The sequence below is a fragment of the Lissotriton vulgaris genome, chromosome 5 (genome assembly GCF_964263255.1).
Source record: "Lissotriton vulgaris chromosome 5, aLisVul1.2, whole genome shotgun sequence".
NCBI lineage: Eukaryota > Metazoa > Chordata > Amphibia > Caudata > Salamandridae > Lissotriton > Lissotriton vulgaris.
Genome location: NC_141693.1, coordinates 1,002,476,743 through 1,002,495,328, shown reverse-complemented (window position 1 = coordinate 1,002,495,328; position 18,586 = coordinate 1,002,476,743). Strand labels below are relative to the sequence as shown.

At 42.0% G+C, this 18,586-nt stretch overlaps 1 protein-coding gene across 2 annotated transcripts in view; it reads right to left on the bottom strand.

Annotated features, from left to right (window-relative positions):
• CRTAC1 (cartilage acidic protein 1) overlaps window positions 1-18,586 on the bottom strand; it is a 1,573,434-nt gene that overhangs the window by 858,970 nt on the left and 695,878 nt on the right. For both annotated transcript variants that reach the window (XM_086922610.1, XM_086922611.1), the window contains exon 4: window positions 4,257-4,393. In XM_086922610.1, the coding sequence (XP_086778736.1) occupies window positions 4,257-4,393 (137 nt within the window). The remainder of the gene's footprint in view (window positions 1-4,256; window positions 4,394-18,586) is intronic.

Below are 18,586 nucleotides of genomic sequence, written 5' to 3'. Positions count from 1 at the left end.
TTAAGAATCCCACTGTGGTGTGGTGAGGCCTTGAGAAAGCATTGCTAGCACAGCATGAAACTGAAGCTTAAGAATGAAGCATTATGTTGTACATGAGAACATTAAATCGTGTTTCAGAACATAACTTAGAAACGTACAATCGTGACCTGAGTGCACCACGTGGAATGACAGAAAGACGACCGCATGAGTGCAGGCAGCATAATCCATTAAGGATGCTAAAGTGCATACTTTATCGATGTTAAAGTGAATACTGCTGCTCAGAACATTTCATTTTTTCATTAAAATGGCGAAAAAACAAATATTCTTGAATCAAACCTACTGTAAAGTATTAAAGATGGTGCATACTACCATTGATGGACAGCTATGCACCATTGATTATTCAATATGTGTTAATTACATCGTGTTAGTACAATTGTGCACTTTTATTAAAACCACTACATAGCCTAACAGGCCAGCATCATCCTTGAGCGAAAAAACGAGGACTTTAACTATACCTAAAGAAACTCCAGATTTAACTTTTACCTCAAAGCTTGATAAATATGAATGTTTACACAGGCCAACAGATCTAATGTGGCTTTTACTTTCCACATAGATAAAAAATGAAAGATGATTTTTCTGATCAAGATGATGATCTGTCTAGAGGTTAAATAGCAAGAACAAAAACCTCCTGTGCATCTTACTACCAAATCCATATTAGCACTGCTTTAATATATATAAAATTCTGGCTCACCAAAGATCTGCAAATCAGATATCATCCTTTCATAAGTGAAGTATTATGCGATTATTTTTCTAAATTCTTTAAGACTAATCATGAATATGCTTCAAACGTTTCATGATTACTCCACTCGACCACCCTTTAGTCAGTGATGAGGCGCTCACACCTTCCGTCCTAACAGTCTTCTCTCCTGCCCCAGAGGCCTCGGTTTTCTCTAAGCTGAACTCTTTTTCATCAGGTTCCTCCCAAGTCCCTGCCCTGTGAAGATACCTAGAGTGCTCGCCATTGCCTCAACCTTCAGGTACCCAGTACACTTCCTCTTCAAATTTGTAGAGTGCCTTCGGATTGAAAATCAAGCTGTTGGTGCTTCTCCTAAAGAAGCCCAAATTGAATCTATATCTTCTGCTCAATTATTGCCCTATATCCCGGTTACCCTTTCCAATAAAAACAACTGAAGGCATTGTCAGCTAACAGTTGACTGCTTTTGCTGAAGCTGATACAGTCTTCAACTCCTCACTATATGGCTTCCAGCCTTTGTATTGTACTGAGACTATTCTTGTCCCAGTCACCAATAATATACATGCATCACTAGATTTAGGAAAGGAAGTGATGTTGACCTTCCTGGACTACTCAGCACCCTTCGACAGGCCTTTCATTCCATTCTCATTGATCATTTAGGCAACTGTGGAGTGGCGACTATGATCTGCATTGGCTTTCTTCTTTGCTTGAGGATCACTCGCAAGCTGCCTTCCTTACCCCATTCCATTCTGCATTAAAAGACATGCCACGTGGCTCATCACAGGGTTTACTGTTTAGTATGACCCTCTTTAATATCTATGTATCATCGCTCGCAGCTCTCATGTGCTCTTTCCACATTGATTCTGTTCTTATACTGACAATACTCACTTATTTCTAAGACTGGATTGTGATCATTCTTTCTTACAGTCCAATTTAGCAAATACTACAGTCAAGAGGCTAACTCATAATCCTATAATTCTTATTATCTTTGTCTGAATACAGACAAAGAAGAAGCTCTTCTATTTGGTCACTAGCATGGTGGCCAAAGGCTCTTGGCCAGCGCACAAACCTTCTGCTACGGCCTAAATCTCTGTATCACTTTTCGTTGTCATTTGAATGTCAATTGTCTTGACTGCTCCAAATGATACTCTTTTAACCTGCTACTTTATGCTGCAAGTGAAACATTATTCCTGTCCTGCCTTAATTATCATGTAAATCTTTTGCACAGGAGCCAATACTGTCCAATTTAGATTATTGAAACACTCTCCACCTAATTTTACCATCTCATGCTTGGACCAGAATTAAAAAAATAAAATTGCCACAGATCAGCTTATTCTTGGACTAAATCATCGTTGTAAAGTCACTGTTCATCTAAAATTATTCCACTGGCTCCACATTAGCAAACCCTGCATTTTTAAAGCATGCCATTAAGCCTTGTATTTCATGATCACCTCAGTTATCTTGTAGTGGCATCAGTCAATCAAAATTCCTAACTGCAGCTCTTCTAAATTCTCAGTAATCCCTAAATTGTGAAGAATATGCACTAGAAGTCGACGTTTTTCTGTTACTGCATCTAAAGTTTTGAACTGATTTCCTTTTAATGTAAAGTTTATCAAATGTCATACCACGTTTTGTAAAAGATTGTAAACCTATCTCTTACCCTGTGGTCGTTCATCAGTGTCTCTACTGTGCTTCCCTTGCCTTCGTCAGAACTCAATTTTCCTAAATCTGAATGCTATACAAATTTATTTTCACTTAAAAATAAATCTGAATTTTCCAAGCTTTGAAGGTGTGTTAGTGTACTCTCATGACTATATATTGATGTTAATTGTATATTTTATATGCTATGTGTAAGCTTGCCATGGAGGCTTTATGAAAGTCTTATGATTTTAAAATGATTTTACAATGAACTTTATTTGACTATGACTAAGTGGAAGTAGACTGCATCCTACACTCTGTTAGTTGTTGCAGGAAATTCACGATATCAGTCTCTTAGCCGTTATTCATGCGTGCTTGTCTTCACCACACCATTTCAGAATAAAGGAAAACCACTGCTACTGTATTGGGAAAACGCTGATCATTCACTGGGTCGCAGCAACTCCAAGTTCCACATTAAATATGTTGCCAACATTTAGTTTTGTCTTTTTAACATATTGAATTGCAACTAACTTTATTTTCCAGAATGTGCAACATTAGCAACAAGCATTGACAAATCCAGTTGGCCTGGCCTTGGCAAGAGTGTAATTGTTCTATCAATTGTTTTGCCAACATATGCACCATGGAAAAATGGTAACCATGTAAAAAACATATTCAACTTTTCTGGTGGCTGTGTACATGTAATCAGACCAGATTAGGGGGGGTCAATATGATGGTGATCGGACTTTCGACCGACCGCCATTGTTGCAGTAGTGGGACCGGCCACCTACGGGGAGACCTACCCACCAACCGCATTATGATGCGACTGCCACTGCAGCGGTCACAGGCCCTATTTTTTGCATTGAGACGGAGATGCAACCAGTAGCTCCCGCCGCTATGCAATAAAAGAGGCGATTGCATATCCCTGCACTACGTGGCAGGCACCATGCGGTGCCTGCCACATGGTTCAGGGATATGTAGAGGAGTGCTCTTGTCCCTGGGAATGTGGGGGGCCAAATCCGTTTCCACAATAATTTTATGGCAGGTTGAACGCCGCAGAACGACCAGTGGATAGGGATATTATTGCTGGCAGAGCTTCAATGCTGGCCTTCCGGGAGGTCTGACAGGAGGTCGGAGAACGATCGCATGTTGGGACCGTGTCGGTCGGTCTTTCCGACCTCCACCTGTCCGTCCGCCATATTTAATTATTTATTTAGTTATCTGGTGGACGGAAAACCTCATTCCGGTGGCGGAGGGCCCGCCACCGACAGGCTGTCGTAATGAGGCCATAAGTTACCTGCAGAGCAAGACTGCCAATGTATGAAGCGGGCTGACCCATTGTTGTGGTGGGTGAAAGTCGCATTTAAATGACACTCTGTCAGGCAAATGGATGAAGAGGGTGGAGTGAGTGTGTGAGTGCATGTGGTTGTATTATTATTATGATTTTTTTATTATGACTATTTTGGAAAACGAGACTGGCAAGACAGCTAAAACTGTCTCAAGGCCTGAACTAAATTGGGGTAGAGGAGTTAGCACACCCAACAGAGACTCCTCCAATATCATGCAAAACTCGTGCTGTCAGCTTAAGAAGTCGTCATATTAAGAAATACTGGAAAAATGAATAGTTAAAAGAGTTGTATGCTTCCAGATATATACTCAGCTGGTAGGAACACAGGGAACCCAACAAGGAAAGTACAAATCAATTTGAATCTTAAACTCAATTACTTGCTTGCACTTTTGAAATCAATCTGATATTAGAACATTTTATTTTTTCTTTTAAATGAAGAAGAAGCAAAACCCAGTCTATTGTAAAGTATTAAATGTGGTGCAAACTACCATTGATGGACAGGACAGCTATGCACCATTGATAATTACACAACTATCTTACCTTTCTATCAATGCAGGCCACAGAACGTCCAGCAAAACGGTTTGCAACACCTCTCTTGATGTTCACTTCATCACTTAGGATATCTTCCCACTGCCCATTTCGAAATGTAAACAGCTTATCCATGTAGGTGGCCATTCCTGCAGAGACATAAAGACGAAAAAGGGGGAAGCATTGGGGTCACTTTCAGTTGCTTTATTTGTTCATGGTTGTAGAGAAACAATTGCTTCTTAGAAGAGCAGACATTAGTCCGGAAACATTTGCAAGCGTAGGTGAGGGAAGGCTGGGTGCTGGTTAGATGGAGGCACAGTTTACATAAAATATTTAATTTTTATACAATGGGTAGTGTGCAGTAGGGTGGAGCTGTTTCTCTTGGATGCCAGGTGATTTTGCATGCTTATGAAGGTGGGTGCAAGCCTGTGGAGGGATACCAGATGATTTGGTAGCCAAGCTACAGAGCATGCGTTAATAATGTGACCTTGAAAGAGGGGAGAGAGGTTGAAGGAGAAGGAAGGGTGTTTCAATCTGCTGGAGCTGATAGGCCAATAGCCCAGAATAGGCATGCGGCACACAGTTGTTTGAAGGTATGTGGTACGATGACCATAGGAGTGTATGTCTAGATCTGTTGGGCAGGTTACGTGATAGGTGAAGTAGTGCTGTATTACCTTAAACACTACGGTTAATAGCCTGTCTAAAGCACAATATTTGGCAGGTAGCAAACGTGGTTGTTGGCAGTCGCTAGTAAAAGGCATATACTTCGAGAAGATAAACTAGTTCAGGAGGATTTACTGCATACATTTGGTGAACTGTTTGATTCTATCCAAATAAGAAACAACTGAAGATTGAAGTGGACCAACCAATAAGTTAGTAGAGTAATCCATTTTTTTCATGGTTGTAGCATTGATCATGAATTTAGACCAGTGCTTGAAGACGGATGGGTACCTTTATGTTAAAAACATTGAATGTATTGTTGTGGGTGTAGCTGAGGGAAACTGCTCTGGCCACATATTACTATTGAATATCATACTCAGCGTCTATTACAATCTGGCCACATTTAGACCACAGCTGTTTGGTCTTATATTTATGTGTCCTTAAATGCTGTACTTGAAAAGGGTTGACATCAGGCTTTTGAATACTGCTGCTTTGTTTACTGCAGGTTTTAATTGTACCATATTTTGCACAGATACCTTATAAAATGTTTTCTTACTTATGTTGAGAAATAAATACAAAGATCCGAGCAGTAACAGACGGTGAGGAGGAAGCTATTCTTATGAGAGATACTCATGTAACCTTTCTATTTTGCTGATTACATGCCGTTCGGATTTTGTATACTAACTAGACCTTTTACATGAGTTTCATATTTTTACATATTTAGGCATGCCTTGTAACACAAGGTTGGTGTATGTTCTACTTTTTGTGCTATTGACTTTTTTCTAAAATGTATCAAACCAAGGAAAATTGGCATACAGCAAAAAAAAAACAAATATATGTTTCACCGCTTTGAATGATACATTTTAAAATGACATATTCACATTAAAACCATTACTCTCTGTATGTTTACAAAACCATGCAGTAACTTAACTATTTAACAATAATTCACTATATCGAGGTCATCTGTTATTCTTTGGCACATGGTAGCACGAGACAATAACATAACCAAGACTAGAACTCACATAATGCATAATTCTGCTCGAAAATTCTAAAGCAGTGCTTCTAAAAACTTCTCTGTCAGATAATAGTTGATTATCTGGCTATGCCACATTTAAAAGGATGAATGATATGGATCAATACATTTTGTAAAGCTTTGTGGCATAAGGCGCTGCATACTAACAGAATGCTTTCCCTTGCACAATGTAATTAGTTCTTGTTCCGTCTCAATACCTTTACTTTGAGCTGAACACATAAAAAGAGAAGATTTGTCAAAATGAATGAAATGAAATGAAATGAAATGAAAATAAATTTATTGAGCGCGATTGCTGCCCAGGGGCGTCCAAGCGCTGAGTTGTGCTGAGGCGGAGTTACCAGGAACGGAAGAATTAGGACACGAAAGATTTAGCAAACAGTAGTGTCTTCAAGTTTTTTCGGAATGAAAGCAGATTTGGGTTAGATCGGAGTGAGAGGGGAAGGGCGTTCCAGAGTTTGGCAGTGTTTAGAGAGAACAGCCTGCCACCCGACCTGGCTCTCTTCACTCTGGGAACAACAGCAAGGAAGGCTTCCATCGACCTAAGATTCCTGTTTGGGTGATAGGGGATAACAAGGTCGGTGTTAATGGGTGGGCCTGTTTTCCAAAAGGCGTGATGTGCCATGCATAACGCCTTGAATGCTACTCTCTGCCTCACTGGCAGCCAGTGGAGACTCTTCAGAACGGGTCTGGCTGACTGGGATCGTGGAATCTGTAGCAGAGTGCGTGCTGCACAGTTTTGCACGATCTGTAATTTCCGGAGGGTCATTTCGGGAGCCCCAACATACAGGGCGTTATTCGAGTCCAGACGAGACTGAATGAGGCCTTGTACCGCCACCTTTCTAGCTTCTAACGGTAGAAGTGGAAGGATCTTTCTAAGAATTCTTAGTAGGCCAAAGCATGTGGCGGACAACTTCATGGCCTGGGTGGTAAACGAGAGTTTGTTATCCAGCCACACTCCTAGGCTCTTCACACTTTCCTTGGGGATGGGGAGGGGACCCAGAGTACAGGGCCATAGAGAGGTGAAAGGTACTGGGGGGGTAGGGCCTAGGAGCATTAGCTCCGTCTTGTCCCCATTCAGTTTTAGGGAGGAGGAGGTCATCCATCCCTTGACATCCTCTAAGCATTTTAGCAGATCTGCCGGGCATTGCCTGTTGTTGCTAGCGGTCAATGAGACCACTAGTTGAGTGTCGTCGGCGTATGACACAATTTTGATGCCATACGGTTCGACGACACCCGCCAGCGGCCTCATGTATACGTTGAACAGCACAGGGCTCAGAGAGGAGCCCTGTGGTACTCCGCAGCTGAGGGTTTTGCTAGAGGACGTTGTCTCGCCATCAAAGATCCGAAAGGATCTCTCAGACAGGAAAGACTCAAACCACCTTAGTGCGTCGCCAGATACTCCGATGTCATGGAGACGGTTCAGCAAGGTGTTATGGCTGACCGTATCGAATGCGGCACTTAGATCAAGGAGGATCACTGCCACTGATCCTCCCTGATCCAGTACCCTTCGAGATTCTTCTGTGACTGCTAGCAAGGCGGTTTCAGTACCGTGCTTCGGTCTGAAGCCTGTCTGTGATGTGTGTAGCAGAGAATGGTTCTCTAGGAACTGAACGAGTTGGACGTTTATAAACTTCTCCAAAACCTTGCTGACCCAAGGGAGAAGTGAGATGGGGCGGTAGCTAGCATTATCATCGGGATCTAGGCTAGGTTTTTTTAGCAGCGCCCGCACCATGGCTTGTTTCCATGTCGTGGGGACTACGCATGCAGAGATGGACGAGTTGAGAAGTTCCAGCATTATTGGCAAGGTGATTTTAGATGCCTGCAGCAGGACATCTGGGGGGGCAGGGTCACAAGGGGAGCCTGATTTAACTTGGCGTGCCACCTTGTTCAAAGTGTCGAGATCCATAAGAGGGAAGTGCTCAAGGGAGGGCTGCTCGGGATGAAGGTGCGATCTAGGAAGAGGTGAGGCAGTCGCGTCCCGGTTTGTAGCTACTGATGGGAATGTAGAGTAGATTTTTACAACTTTATCATGAAAAAAGTTTGCAAGCTCATTACATTGGTCCTGGGTTTTATTAGACGGGGTTGCCGTATTGGGGCTGGTGCATAGCTTTATTATACTAAATATTTCCTTCGGCTTAGATTTAGCTTCAAGAATTTTATCTGAATAGTAGGTTGCCTGGGCGAGCCTGATTCCTTTTTTGTAAGCTTTAATCGCCTCTTTATTAATGCCATTATTACGATACATTTTGATTTTATATATGATAATGCCCACGTTGCCTGGCACCAAAGAGACAGTAGGACTGTTCGCTGTTATTTTGTGCAATCTTTCTGCACAGAGCTGCATCCTATTGACTACATAATCTTATACTCCTCTAAGGATATCTTTCAAAGACTGCAAGTATTGAAAATATCCAAAGTGGTGTCTCAATTTTGATAAGCTTTGCAGGGGCGTAGCTTCAGGAGGGGGTGTTTGGGGTGTTACACCCCCTAATAAATGCATTTTCAGATAAGTAGTTGGGGACAGGTGCTCTCAGTAGGGTATAGTGAGATGTCAGTCGGATTTCAGCAGGACTTTTTACATACACACAGACAAAAACACTCACACTCTCTCAAAATAGTGTGTTTTCTCTCTTAGTACTCATACCAATCTGAACTCCTCTTTCTTTCCAATGCCCCTTATGTCTCTCTCATGAACCCTGCTTCTTTATAATGTATTTAATGCCAGTCTTACTGTCGGAAAATCTGAAGCTCACCTCATCCCCAAACTTAGCGACAAAGCTAGGTCCCTGAAGCTTTTCTGGCTGTTTTAAAATATTGTTTTGTTCTCTCTAGTCCAGTTCGTCAAGAATATGTAATGTAATGTAATGTAACACATACTTGTTGAGCGCGACTGTCACCCAGAGGGTATCCTGGCGCTTTGACCTTAACTTTACCTACATATAGCGGACATTACACTACCCTTGGAAAGAGGTGGCATTTAAGGCCCTTTTTGAAAGAGGACAGATCCTACCTGCTCCGTAATGGCAAAGGCAGAGAATTCCAAAGCTTAGCGGCAGTGAAGTTGAAAGAGCGGCCGCCCATCCTCACCCTTTTAATCCTAGGGACTCTCGCTAGGAAGGCAGAAGAGGATCTAAGATTTCTAGCAGCTGAGTACCAGGAAAAAAGTTCCTGCAGCATCACCGGTCCCAAACCGTGAAGAGCTCTAAAGACAAGGCAGGAGGCCTTGAAACAAATCCGCTGGTGAACCGGCAGCCAGTGGAGGTCCGAAAGTGCAAGGGAAGAGGAAGCAGAGCGTGGACAAGAAAGAGCCAACTTAGCTGCCATATTCTGAACACGATGCAGCTTTATAATCAGAATGTTAGGGGCTCCCAGAAGCAGCGCATTGCAGTAGTCCAGCCTACTGAGAATGATACTGCGAACTACTTCAGGTCTTGCCAAAGGAGGAAGTAAAGGGAGAACTTTCCGCAGAGTGCGAATCAGCAGCATGCATGTCGCAATGGTTTTATTAACAAAAGCGTCCAGCTGAAGACTTGGCCCAAACGTGACACCCAAATTACGAGCAGACTCTGCTGCGGCCACTGTGCCTAGAATGGAAGTAGGCCAAAACTCCTCAGGCAGGGGGTGAGGCGTGCGATCCAAAGACCAGTGCAGTACCTTAGTTTTTGACCCGTTAAACTGAAGAGAATTTTGGCGTAGCCAACCCGCCGTGGAAGTCATGCAGCATTGAAATGTTTCCCTAGAAACTGCATCACTACCCTCGAAGGAGAAGATGAGTTGGGTGTCATCGGCATAATTGATGACTGATATGCCGAAAGACTTGATCAATCTAATCAGTGGGCAGAGGTACAGGTTAAATAAAATAGGGCTAATCGCCGAGCCTTGGGGAACACTCAGAGCCACCGCTTGCTGCCTATTACAAAGATAAGAAGTCAGCCAGTCCAGGGCCAGGCCGGTCACCCCAATATTCCGAAGCCTGCTTAGTAACATAGCATGATTGACCGTGTCGAACGTGGCCGACATGTCGAGCAGCACTAAAAACGCTGCTCGTCTCATGTCGACCCGCGAACGCAGATCGTCCAAAAGGGTCACCAGCGCAGACTCTGCGCCATGGGCCGGCCTGAAGCCGAATTGGGCCACGTCCAGGCAGGCATTGGTTTCAAGAAAGCTGGAAAGAGCCCTTGTGACCAGTTTCTCCAGAATCTTTACAGGGAAAGGCAACAGCGAGATAGGTTGATAATTCGCCGGGCACAGGGGGTCCAAAGTGGCAATCTTAAGCAAGGGAGAAACCACTGCCAGCTTCCAGCAGTCCGGAACCATAGCCGTAGTGAGGGACTGGCAACAGATGGAGTAAAGGGGGAAAAACAATTCCTCCTGACATACCTTCAGAACCTATGGGGTAACGGATCCAAAGGGGACCCAGAAGACACGCTGTTCGCCAACAGACAGAAGTCTTCATAGGAAGGGGGAGGGAAGCAGGTCAGCTGAGACTGTGCCATTCCCTCCTCGGAGACATCAAGAACGGCCGTCTGAACAGATCCTGGGACAGAAGGCATGCCGGACTGACACGAGGCCGAGAGGCCGTTCGGGATATTCGTGATTTTATCTTCAAAGGTGGCAGCCAGGGAGTCGCAAAGCACCTGAGAGGCTGCAATGGTATTCATGGCACAGGCAGGAATATCAATTTACATTTGTTGCATCAGTGTTTGAACAGAAAATGTGCGGTCATCTTTGTACAATTATTTTCTCTTTACTTCACCTAACAAAGGATATCAAGTGATTGATATATTGGGACATGGGCATATGGTGCAACAATAGTCTTAAGATAGGCTGTATTCTAAGAAGGAATATTAAAAACAAAATACACTGCCCCAACTATCAATTCAATCACCTGTACACTCCAAACTCCTTTTTCTTTTTACTAATCATTGGAGTTGCCCTTTAGAATAAGTGCTAGCTAACTATTCCAAGATATGTTTTTAAACATATATGCACTGGTTGTAAAATTAATTCTGTCTATAATTGGATTTAAAATAGAGCTGATACGAATGAGAGTTCTCAGTATAAGTGTTGTCTGGTATAGTGTTGTAAAATGGGTAGGATCAAAGCCCCTTTTAATTTTTAATTGAATAATTTTGGAGTCCTGTACTATAAAAGAGGTAATCGCCAATTGACCTGTAGTAAGGCAGAATTCAGGATTAGGGATAATAACTTGGACTGCTAGGAGGATGAGGAGCAGTGAGGCAAACTTTTTAATTCTGTCTATCAATAGTCGATATTATTTGTCAATTATCTGTAAATAAAGTGTAGCACAACCAACTGAATGACTCCAATCTTAGTTTGCTGTTGCATGGAATCCCAAGTGCCTAAATTATTTGGCACTGCTCATACTTTGTTTTAGCACTTTATATACTTTTTTAGTTTCTTGTTGTTTGTTTTATTCACTGAAATGTAATGGAAAGGGTCCATATTTACTGTGACACTGGCCGTATGTTAAATACCTTTATTTTCTTAGCCTGCCTTTTCACCTATGTTAGTGTCTCTAAAACAGAGTAAATAAGGCCCTCACTACTTGGCTATCCCATTGATTATAAGGGGGCTTAAATAGTCATAAGCCATAGCCGAGACATTATCAATCCATAAGGATCTTTATCCTCTAATATTAGCCTTCTTTGGGATTGATCTACTTAAGTTACCGATAACAATCCTTAAAAATAATCAGTAATTTGTTAGTTTTTTAAAGGCACATGCTGGGCTCATGCCCTATTTCTTCCTGCATTTATACATGTCATAGCTTCTCCCACATTTTCTCCTTTCTACATCTTATGAGTGCCTCTGCTACTATCCCTCATTTTGGTATTGACAATAAATAAAATCCTATTGCTTCTTTTTTACTAGGAAACTATCCATCAGTGTCACTAACCCTAAAGTATAGGCAACAATTAGCAGGACTTTAAACTCCTCCTGCATATGAATTTGTACATAGTAATAAAGTGAAAACACAACACAAGAAAATTACCGCACCAATTTGGATAGAGTAAAATTTTATAAATGATTTAGGATCAAAATACAAATCTAGTCAGTAGAACTGGAGATATGCAATTCCAAAGATTTAAGTGAAAATAGTGCCTAGAAGCATAAAGTCCCAACAGTGGGTATCTGGTCAGACCTGTATAAAGTCACAAGCTTAGGCTGACTGCGATGAAGCACGGACCAGATACAGGCTTCAGGTTAGTGCTTCATGCAGCAGCGGTTCCAAGTAAGCTACAGGCTGCGATGCAAAGTCCTTGGTCGTCGTCCAGGATGTTGTCTATGAGGGTCTTGTTGTGAAAGGGCCTGTGTTGAGGATGCATTGTGCAACAGCCGTTCCAATACAGCTGCGAGGAGATCCAATGTGCTGCATCAGGTCTATGTACAGGACCACAGCTGGGCTGTCAGATCACCTTCAGGCCCACTTTTAAGGGTCCAGGCCAGGGGTGGCCCCACTTAGGGGGTAGGACTTACAGAAACAGAGTCCAAGTGCTGGGTTCAAGGTGGTTGGAGCCTTTTTGATCCTTGAGGCTCTGATCAGGAGGCCAACCAATAAGCCCTAGGAAGCACAATTGTAGTTCTGAGTTCAAGATGCAGGCCCAGTCACTTAGGCAGCAGGACAGTGGAGTAGATGTCCTAGCAGAGCAACACAGCTGTTCTTCTGATTCTTCCACAGGTCCAGGGGTGCATTGAAGAGACAGGACTGAGTTTGGTGGTGCAAACTTAGGAGTTTTTCACTATCAGATCATGTAAAACTTAAAAAGTTAATATCGAACTTTTTAAATACACTGCACCCTGCCCTCTGGGCTGTTTAGGGTCTATCCTAGGGGTGACTTAACATGTGTTAAAAAGGAAGATTTAGGCCTGGCAAATGGTTTATTTCGCCAGGTCGACATGGTGGTTCAAATATGCACACACAGGCTGCAATGTCAGGCCTGAGACATGTTTAAGGAGCTACATTTTAATGTCTTGGCCCTAAGTATATGTAGTACCATTTTACGAGATACTTACAAGTCTTTGCTCTCTCTTCAGTGCCATGAAAACACTTGCACTGGCTAGGAAAGTTAACAAGGTCTCTGATCCAAACCATATCCTTACATTCTTTCTTCTCTGCTGGCTTCTGTGTGGCTTTGGTGTTCATGCACATGTCTTTTTCTGGCTATTGACATTGGTGGAGGGGATTGAATTAATGAGTGCAGTGCTTAACTTGTAAACAAATAAGTGCCAGGGCTCTCGTGAAGAGGCCACTGCAGGTTGCACCACACAATGCCCTTGCCATGCTACCAGTGATAGTAATGACATATCTACTAACCATCACACTCCTACAAGTGTGACAATTCGGACTATTTCAGGCCTCCAAAGCTATTAGGATGGCTTGGGCAGCATGTAATAGTCATTTTTAATGCATATTATAATAATAATTACCTGTTGTTGTGGTCATCTCTAAATTAGCCAGACCACGCTACCTTGCGGCAGACTGTCACAAGCGTTTGGTGTTGACAATTAAGTGCTTGTGCCACCCACTCAAATTAGGAACTGAATGAGTGGTGTCAGAACTAAACCCTGCATGAACAATGGGTGGTCTTTACACACCCTGCACTTTTAAGGTGCTCGGTGCTGACCAGGGGACAACAGTCTTTCTTTATTTAATTTTCTGATCACTTCAACGCACAGCAAACCACTTCCGCTCCTCTGTGGCCAAACTGGCCATTTATCTCAACAGGCATTTCCTGCAGTGCTTGAGCCATTGGAGGTTAGTTTTATACGAACAATACCCCCACTGGCACCTTTGACACTAACCAAATCCCCGGGACAGAAGGTATTAAACTATAGAGTGAGAAAGTGAGAGATAACGTGTAAGGAGGGAAGAAAAGACTGACATAAAGGAAAGAGAGCAGAAGGAAAAGAGAGAAGATGGAGACAGAAGGACATAAATCATAATAAAGAGAGAGACAGAATGAAAGGATGGATTGAGAGAAGAGCGAAGAAGGGAGTGTGTCAGTCATAACATTTTGTCACAAATGTTTTTTGGTCCCAGCTCATCCCTTTATGACAACACTTTTTTTCTGAGGTATCTATGTGGACTTCCTAGGTAAGCATGTGTATTTTGGATTGCTTTCAAGTGTTTTCTCATCCTGTAGTTTGAATTTTGCCCTGGGTATCTGATGGGTACTGGGTCTGGAGAGGAGGTCCTTTTACAAGGGGTACGTCCCCTTGTAGTACGTTCTGAACAAAGAGAAAGTGGGCTAAGCCTTCTTGATGGCCCCTGTTTACTGAGCAATGAAATAAAAAAGATAAGAGACACCTGGCCTTGTAGTGCAAACTACAAAGCAAGAAAAGCAGGGCATGCAGAGTTCCGAAGCAATCTGTAGTTTTTATATCTATTTAACTTTTATATTGTTCAGTGGTCAAGGTGGGGGAATCTGAGGGGCACAACGTGCCCTAACTGTTTTAATTTTAGGAAAACAGTTCCCTCTACCTTTTGTCAAAAGGTCAACTATTCTGGCAGGGCCAGACTGGCCGTAGCGGGCACCGGGCGCTTCCCCGGTGGGCTGAGGGTTGGTTTTTCTGGCAGTTGGGGACGGTTTTGTCACTGGGAGCCGCTTTTGCAGCAGTGCTGGAATATATTGGCATCCAGTAACAAAAGCTGGAGCTGTGCTTTTTATTACTAGCACCCTCCCCTCCCCAGCTTCCAGGGCCGGTTGAGCAGCAATCTAACAGGGCTGGTTGCTGTTCCCAGTCTGGCTCTGCGTTCCGAAATGGGTAATTCCCGGAGTTAAAAAGCTTCAGCTGAAGTGTCATTCAGGGAGCCTCATGAGCTATGAAACAAAGGCAGGGGCAGACAGCTACAAGCCTGATTGCCTAAAAAAAGTGTAAATGTGCACAAATGCTCAATCTGCAAATGTAAAGGGTGCCTGGAAGCCTGTATTAACTTTACCTGATGGAATCACTTGAAGCTTCCTGGTGACATACATTCATTCTTTTTGAGTTGTTTTGTAAGGGAGCTACAAGCTAAGCTGTGACGTGTATACTTTAAAAAGACAGTTACTTTAAAAAAATGCATTATGTACAGCCTGCAAAAAATCTATATGTTGGAAACACTTTTTATCTTAAACCTATTTGCGCATTCTGTAGCAGCCTATCTTATACTGTGCGTAAGTCAAGTTCAAAATAATGACTTGCATGTTCCCAGTTCTTTCTGCCACATACTGGGACCTTGTAGCACTAAACATACACAAGTCACTATTGCCCACTGCGCCAACCAGGACGTGGTGCGGTGCATTAACTAATAGCGGTTTCATAATGTACAATAGTGTATTTCCCACTGATTAACATATTAATTTTCATCTAAGCTGTATGTTATATTGTATGTAGTTACCGGAAGGTGAAAAACTGAAAAAAGTTACAGATTACTTTTTTTTTGCCAAGCCCACACCCTCACTCACCCCATCCCCTGTCCTGCCCCCATGCTGACAGCATCATCGTTCCCATACTTTTTTTAATGGACTTTAACCACTGACATTGTTTGACTTTGACCCCTGATGGGTTTCTGAACTTATTTTACAAGATTAGTCATAAGGCAGAATTAGGCGAAAGCCAAGGACGGATGGACATCTATAAAATCAGGCAGGATTTTAAGAAAACACTGGGTTAGAGACAAACCATGAGGATGCTAATTGGGAAAATATACATAAAAATAAACACATTTTTCATAACTAGATATAATGCAATAATTAGAGAAAAACAGAAGGAGACCAAAAATAGATCAGAGAAGAATAGCAAATCACAACTGTACGTAAACAGGCGAAATATCTGGGCGCTAATTGGGAACAGTACATCTCTGAGTCAGTCAAGTTGTATTTCGAGAGTAGAAACGGAGGTAAAAATAAAGACGCTGTCCCTGTTTCTTCGCAAGGAATTTTGTGGGGAATCTTATTGAAGAGAGGGCAGGGATGGAGCTAGTCTGGTGTGTTCTTTCCTTAGCCTTATATAGCAGGGTTCACTTTTAGGAGCTTTCTAACCCAACTTGATGCCTGTTGAGATAAATGGCCTCATAACTCTCTCAAGGACAATTGAAGGGACCTCCTAAAAGAAGAGACATTTCTATATTTCTTGTTCTTTTTATAGCGTATATGTTCTTACACCTTTACACTTTCTCTTTTCAGTGTTTAATCACTGGTGATGGTGATGGTGAGAAAAGCAAGTTATAGGGTGAAAACTAGAGAACTTGGCGGTGCTCACACCGCCCACCCCACTCGAAAGACCTATTTCCCGGAACCTGTTTGATGCTACTTGAATTCATTACATTTTTCCATATTCTAAATAATTGAAGTTTGTATATCCCATGTCACTTCAGTTACTACTATCTACTGCACTGGGTAGAGAAGATCTATATTAAAATACCAAGTTAAAAAAATTGAAGAAACAAATGTAATGCATCAAAACGTCAACCATGCAAACGTCCACTTTCCACTCAAGCAGTAAAAATACAAACAACTCAAATGTAAATAATCGCTATAAGGATAATAAATATTTTCAATGAGTCAAATAATAACGGTCTTTGCAAATAGTTGGGACATTCAGTTTTTTCTTACTTTTATTTAGTTGCACATCACACGCCGTAATCAAAATAAAAAGATGAAAAATACATGTCGTAGCACTTAGTGTAATTTCATACACCAATCTCTTTTTGCTTTCTTCAATGTTGTAAATAATAAAAATACAAACATTTTAAATATTTAATTTCTTTTGCAAGAGTTTCATATATTATCTGTGTATTTTATGCCATTAAACTTCCCTTGCCTGTCTCTTTCTCCATACAAATCATTTTGAACCAATGGAGCCAGTCATAATTGTTAACCAGGAGAAAACATTTATTTTAGTTAGCCATCATTTTGGACTTAATATTTCGCATCTCAAATAGTTTGCAGTAAATATTTAACTCACTGCCACACGTATGACCTTCACATATTCTGAAAGGGGCAACGTTTTACAATAATAACATGAAGGGGATTACTTAATATTAGAACTAAAGTTTCAAAAACTGGTAAAGTCATGAGACGACATACACAAACAGCCTTTTCACTCACGCACTCAATATAAAAATTGCACTTTTTCTATAGTTGTCTTAACCAACTGTGTGATTCTCACACTTGCAAGAGTCCCACACCCAGTATTACACTAGACTTGCAGTTCTTTTTTCAACATGAATAAGCAGAGGTAGATGTCCCATTTTTAAACCTATCTTAATTTCAATATTCGGCAGTGGCGGTTGGTGACATGAAAGCGGTGAGGCCAGGCTTATGTGGTGAGCAACCCGAGGAAGCCTAATGGACAAACATGGGGAGGTCCTCCCAAGATTTAGACAAAAAAAGATTGGCAAATGGTATTTATTTTTTTTTGTACATTTTTTTAATTCATTTCCATTACAGCAAAACAGGAAAACAATTTTATACACACATAAGCAGTACAGCACTTCATCACCATAAATAACATAAATTATCATAAAGACACGATTTTGCAATCTCTCGGCATTAGCAACCTGGCCCCGTAAATGGTACATTTTTAAGCAAGTGAATGAATATATTGATAAAGCAAGGCTTATAAAGCATAGCCTTGAAATATTAAACACATTAAAAAACTGCCCTATATCTTACTGCATTAATGTGTTCAACAGTTACTGTAATGTGCAAATTGTACAGTGCAAGAAACTTCAGCCTTTTAAAGTGTGTGCTTGCCCAGTGTCTTGTACTGCATGCAGCATTAATTTTAGAAGAAAATGCTTTAACCAGGCTTTGGGAAACAGCCCCAGAGCTCTCAATCAAAGCTCCTCAAACAACTGGCATACTAAGATGCACAGGAAAAGTACAGAAATACAACATGATAAAACCACAAACACTCTTGGAGTATGCAATATTAAGTAAAACATGTGAAATAAGAGAGGAACTAAATCGCTGACATGCATTGCCTTAATGTTGTTTACATTCTTTGTAAGTAAAAAAAAAAATCCATATTTTTGGCATTAATGTTTAGGGCATGAAGTTGGGGCCAGTTTTGTCATCATGCAACTTCGCAAGGGTACAAAAACCCTGCTTGTCTTGTGCATCAATTTTGCAGGGGAACAAATACAGCAGTTGTACTTTAAAAGGGGCCAGCAACGTGCAGCCAGGGTCAGGGGTGTCACAGTGGCGGAGGTTAGCATGACTGGAGGTCTCAGCACAATATACCTAACACAAGATTACCATTATAACACTTACAATTACAGAGGACAAGGCACCCAAAGGTTGTATGATAGAAGCATGCATGGTTAAACCATGCATGCCTCTACCATGCAGTCCAAACCACAAATGTGTCTTAACAAAACAGTCCTTTACCACGCATGCCTTTACCATGCAATTTCCTGGTATAGGCATGAATGGTAAAGGGGTATGTGTGGCTAAGGTCACCACTACCTCACCCCCCGAGTCCCCAGCTGCCCCCATCCCACGCTGTTCCTAAAATCCTGTCCCTTTAGTAAGAATACCCCGACAAACGCGCTGACTCTACCCCTTCCCCTCCCCCTGCTATAAAGCCTAAAACCATGCCTCTTTACTTACACTACCCCCTTACCCCATGCTGTCCC